Here is a 6,000-nt window from a genome sequence, read left to right as displayed (position 1 = left end):
CTGGCTTTCTATTTCTTTTTCCACTCTCATTTGTTCATCCTCTATATATATTCATGTCTTCCATCTCTTTATATATCTGCCTCTCATTCTCTATCTCTACTTCCCTCTTTAACTATTGGCAAACATATGTTTTATGTATGAAAAATAAAATTATTATAATTCTTTTATATTATAGAAGATTTGAACTCAAAACCATTTCAGTTTCTATAACATGAATTTTACCTTTATATTATTACAATTCTTACTCCACAATAAGACAATTTTATTCTAATACTAATTTCATCTATTCCTGGAAGGGATGCCTTCGTTTCCTTCTAATAATGGGAAGAATTTCACATAATCTCCAACAATACTGATCTCTAAATAATTTATATTATAAACTACTGGACTCAGCCTCCTCCACGTAGATAGCTACACAGCCCTTGGATTGGATGCGAATCACCTTGGATAGGGGGCTCATGTGGGTTCCAAGAGCAATGCCCTTACTCTGTTGTCAAAATGTTTGTGGGTGTTGATATTTTTGTCAATCAGAACAGTCTTGATTGGTATGGGCTTCATGTCTTTGCAAATGGTACAGATTGATGACATGGCAGCGTGAATAGTGGAGCTCAAATGCACTTTATGTTTACGGACTCACTGTGGATATACAGTTGAAGTTACTGTATTCCCTCTATTTTCTTTGTTTCAGTAGGGGGTGAGTTCTTATTTGTTTTAACAGGGTGTGAATTAATGTGGCTTGAATTGTGTTGTGAAAAATGGGGTGTAGTATAGTGTGGTTCAGGAGGGACCTGAGATTGGAAGACAATCCAGCATTGGTAGCAGCTGCAAGAGGTGGTGGGAGTGTAGTACCAGTGTACATATGGTGTCCTAATGAGGAAGCCCAATTCCATCCAGGTAGAGTTTCTCGGTGGTGGTTAAAGATGAGCCTCATGCATTTGGATCAGTCTCTGAGAGCCCTAGGTGTTCCTCTGCTCATCCTTAGAACTACTGACACCCTTTCTGCTCTGCTTAACTTGATTCAATCCACTGGTGCCACTCAACTCTTCTATAATCGTCTATATGGTGAGTTCAATTTGGAAGTTCAGTCCCTTGTTTAGCAAAGATCATGATATTGGCTACAATCACACATATACATTAAAACTTTAAAAATTCCTAACAAAAAAAGTTTTTTGTACTTAATAAATACTAAACAAACAAGCAATTACAACTAATAGCTCCTACAAATCGTTTTGGCTTAAAGGAGGCTGAAGGTCATCTTATCTTATATAAATTATTTCTTAGTTTGAAGGGATTATTATCTATATTGTTATGGTTTTTGCACAAAAAACAATTTGCATTGTAACAGCAGTTCCTCACACAATTTGGAGGCAATTATACTTTTGGGTGTGAAAATGATCCATATTATGCACTTGATTGAGTGAAGAGTAGCAAAATAGTACAGATCTTGAAACGGGATAATGAGTGTTGGCATTTAGGATCCATGCAGACTGGGTGATGATTTTCACTAAAATTTGATATTTCTCCCAAGGAAAAATCAAGCTGGTCCTTAGCTTAAAGTATCACAGGAAACATTCGCCTAAGACATGCATATATTGCCATTAGTCAGTCTGAGGAATTGGTATAAGAAACAATGTTAGTTATTAGCATAGAAATGAGACTTGGACTCGGCACGGACTCGCAAGGCTGACCCAACTTGGGACTCGGCAAAACTTGGCTGGACAAGGCAAAATACCAGTTTCTAGTTAGTCTTGCCTAAAGCGAGTTCTTGGAGAGTCCCGAATCCCTGAGACTCGGCTAGGGTCACTTGGCTTGGAACTATGGTTATTAGATATTTGATGCTTTCACAGTCCATAACATTTAAAGGAAAGGGTTCTAAAAACTACTATGATTTGCAATAGGAGGTATAGGGCCAGGAATAGTTGTACAACAATCTCAGCCATTGATAACAGTTGAGTGTAGGCTGGTAAAAGCTAGAAATATACAAAATATGTGATGCAAGCCTACGATCTATTAATTCTGTACGATATAGCTGACAACTAGGGTTTATCCTTGTAGGGTGATGGGTACTAGACGGAACAAAAGACCCTAAAAATCCTACTTCAATTGTCATGTCCCCTCTTTAGAACTAAAAAGAGTTAATAATATTTTAAGTTGGGCCTAATCAATTTATTATCAGAAAGGCAACTTAAATACTTTTGTAGTCCAATTAATGTTTAAATAAGTGTTTTTAATAATTCATTTAAAATGTGATTCAAAAGGTGCATCTGGATGTAATTTAAAACGTTTTTAAATACTTGGAGGGAAAAATAAATTACATTAAAAAATTAGAGGGCCCACAGTAGGTGCCTATTAGAAGAGAGGTCAAGGCTTACATAAATTCATCCTATCTTATCTATCTTCTGATTTTCTATATTCCTCCCATTCTGGAGATTAAAGCATTTTAGAATAGACACCCTTTTAGAGATTTACTGAGGATGAAAACTATCTTAGATTCATTGTGGATTTGGGATGGAAACGCTCATATCCAATTGAGGTGATCCTACATCAAAGATCACTGCTCATTTTGTTATTCATCTTACTTGAAGTGATTTGGATTTGCAAGAAATTTTTTATATCAGTGATATTGTTGAAGATTTTAGATTTTCAATTTGGGTTTGGGTGATTTTTAGTTTGGTTTAAGTTTCTATATTCAGATTGTTGGTGTGAACATGGTAGATCACTTAGCCAACTTATTATGAAGTCCTACTCACACTTACATACCTAAGCTTACTTAGATCATTTACTTTTTGTGTCTCATATCATATGATTACGAAACTTGTCACGATCTTGGTTTATCCTAGGGTTTCATCCTTGTCTTCATAACAAGGGTTTCTTCATTGCATATTGTACTAGTTTCATTTTCCATTTAATGAATTCTCCAGCTTTATAGCATTTCCTTTTGCTTCTCTCTTGTGTGAAAGGTTGTTTTGGTTGTAGGTGATCCTTGGGCTATTGTGGTTGATCAATGCCTCTTACATGTATGAGAGGTCTAGATCTACAATTCCTTTTCCTCTCTTTGGAGAGTTTCAACCAAGAGCTTCATAGAGTGCATCCTAGTGCAAAAAGGACCTCACGGTTGAGCTCAAAAGGTTCAAAAACCAATAAATCCATATATAAGGCATGATAAGGTTTGGAGTAGAAAAAATTCAAAGCTTTTTTTAAGCTTTGAAAAAGAAAAATTTGTATGACAATACAAATCCATAAAATTTCATATGGCCGTATAGTTGCTATACAATGCCGACCGCCATTGCTACAAAATTTGAAATCTAACAAAGAATACTCCTCTACACTTTGCTTGCATCACATCTCATACCATTTTCAATCTTTTTTTTCAAAATAAAGATAAAAAGATTTAGTGTAAATGTTAGTGCAAGGATGATGTCACCACCATGCCAATCCCTATTCCTAATAACCTAGTCATGTTGGAGACTAGCACCTAGGCTACACCTTGCTTTTTTTAAGCTCTATGGAAAGTTGGTTCCCGAGAACTATGTAACCATCCGAATTTATTTTTATCTATAGGTACTTGTGATGGAATACTTAAGTGTCACTGAGAGTGGGGGGGTGAATCAGTGACCTACAAAAAAACTCCTAATTTTGGCAAGATGCACTCAAACAATTTGAAAGAAAGAGAACCTTTAGGAATTAGAAACCCATAGAGTGAATCAACTTGAAGCACAACATGAATTCACAGAGAGATGACACAAATTTTAGAAGTGGAAAACCCTTAAAGGGTGAAAAACCACCTTTAAACATTCACTATGCAAATCTCACTGATTACAATGTTTGTGCCTGACTGGCAAACAAACTTCAATGCCTCACTTGGCTATACAGATTTCAATCTCTGTTTTCAATACAATTCATATATCTCCTCTCAAATGTGTAACCAGGATCATATATATCAAAACCTGCATCAAACTTTGCATTCACACTCAAATACCAACACTGCATCAAACTTTGATGATCAAGACAGTAACAACATCAAAACCAATTCTAATCACAGCCTTCTTCAAAAATTGCTTCAAAACCTTTATCCCTGCATTAACACTGCTAAAAAATCTGCATCGAACTTTTCAATCACAATTTGAAATCAGGTTCAATATGCCAATGACAGCATTAAAGAACACTGATATTGATCTACCATCTTTATGGAAGAGTTTTTACAGTAGATCTTAATTCATTCTCACTTTTTTTTATTTGAAATTGTTATATATCATTTCCACTCTGAAAAACTCAATCATCAGCAGTAAAAATGACTTTCAAAGCCTTTTATATTCAGTGATCATGATATATTCCTCATGTGCTCGGTTCTCAGTCTGTTATTAACTGTTTTTCCTGTTATTAACTGCTTGAATTGATGTATATCAACATTGTTATCCATCGAGCATTGAAAACCTCCTTAACATAGTTTGTATTGGGTTTGATGACTGTTTCAAACTGAAACAACCAACTTAAAACTGGTATAACAGTCAAACCCGTGAACACCATTTAGAACAGTGATAAACTGTTATACATATAAATCATCCGCTTTAAAATCCATAAAAACTTATAACACTTCTTTAAGAACAGTGTTTGTGACTGCTGTTATAAGAAACATTAGCTCATGATCCACAAATGTAACATGTTTTATTAAAGGAACTTCTAAAAAACCCTTATGTAGGGTTTAAAGTATATTGTTAAAAACATGTTACTTTAAAAAAAAATACATTGTAAAACCTTATCAATACACTTCTTGGCTTTTGTCTTGAAACCACAAAGATTGTCACATGCCATGTTTGTCATTTTCCTCACACAAGGTTAGAATGTTGAACTTAAAACCTTGAAACATCTTGTGGAGATGCAACTAAGACTCATGACATCAAATCTTGTCAATTATTGTCATTCACAGTGATATTGAATATTGTTCTAGAAGTTGATACGCATCAAGGCTTGAAATGCCACTTGCCATAGAAAACTCCAAACTAATCAATTAAGCGTTTGTTATGAATGAAACCAAACCATTATGAATAAAACCAAACCCTATAACTGTCATCACCATAAATATGTCAGGAATGTGTCACTATATCATGAATGTGTCAAACCATACATCAATGTGTACCAACTTGTCAATCACCATGAATATGTCAGGAATGTGTCACTATACTCCTGTCATGAATGTGCCAAACCATACATCAATGTGTACCAACATTACCAAACCATATACATAAGCTGCTCTTGTCATACATGTGACATGAATGTATTACTGTTTCATCCTTTATTACCAAACCGTAGACATAAGCTGCTCCTGTCATACATGTGACATGAATGTGTCACTGCTTCATTCTTTTGACATCAATGCCAATCAAACCAACAACTTATAATTTTAGTTTCAAGTCATTTTTTCTATTTTGACTTGTACTTTGGATATCTTGCAAAATATTGGACCATTTTTTGTGTTGCATAGGTTCCAATTTTGTACATTTTGATCTCTAATCCAAATATGAGGAGTTTATTATTGTAAAATCGTGGGTTTTTCAATTCATCATTCCATAATCATCCTGAACAAAGGTAACAATAAGTCTTGGTAAGACGACATCTTGAAAAATCTTTATTAGCTTCATCTTTGGCCACATCTCTATGCACTTTTGCATGAACTAGGTACACCAAATCAAAAGAAATCATCGGATATCAATAAATGTTGGATTGATAGTGAGCAATGTTGATTTTGACATTGTGTTCTATCTCACATATTGAGTGCCCATGCACCCTTTGGACTAGAATTAGGGGATCTGTGGAGATCAACATCTCTCCATTCCTAGATGATCCTATTATAGATAGTCTTCTACCCCTTGACAATTGTGATAACCTATAAAAGAGGGTAAAAGCAAGATAATGAGTCCACTCTTAGTTGAAGTGTCATGAGTAAAAAAAATCTCGATAGGAATAGGTATTTGTTGATGTGTTTTTTATGCTCTATGCAAC

General features: G+C 34.8%; 1 protein-coding gene across 3 annotated transcripts in view; it reads left to right on the top strand.

Annotated features, from left to right (window-relative positions):
* The first annotated feature begins 331 nt into the window (after positions 1-331).
* The window catches only part of LOC131041698 (cryptochrome-1), a 100,512-nt gene continuing 94,843 nt past the window's right edge, over positions 332-6,000 (top strand). For 2 of the 3 annotated variants that reach the window (XM_057974877.2, XM_057974876.2), the window contains exon 1: positions 332-1,062. In XM_057974877.2, the coding sequence (XP_057830860.2) occupies positions 756-1,062 (307 nt within the window). In that variant the 5' untranslated portion in view covers positions 332-755. The remainder of the gene's footprint in view (positions 1,063-6,000) is intronic. The other variant, XM_057974875.2, reaches the window with a different exon arrangement.

This window comes from Cryptomeria japonica, chromosome 11 (assembly GCF_030272615.1).
Source record: "Cryptomeria japonica chromosome 11, Sugi_1.0, whole genome shotgun sequence".
In the NCBI taxonomy this organism is placed as follows: Eukaryota; Viridiplantae; Streptophyta; class Pinopsida; order Cupressales; family Cupressaceae; genus Cryptomeria; species Cryptomeria japonica.
The sequence above is the reverse complement of the archived record's forward strand: the minus strand, read 5'-3'. Positions and strand labels throughout refer to the sequence as shown.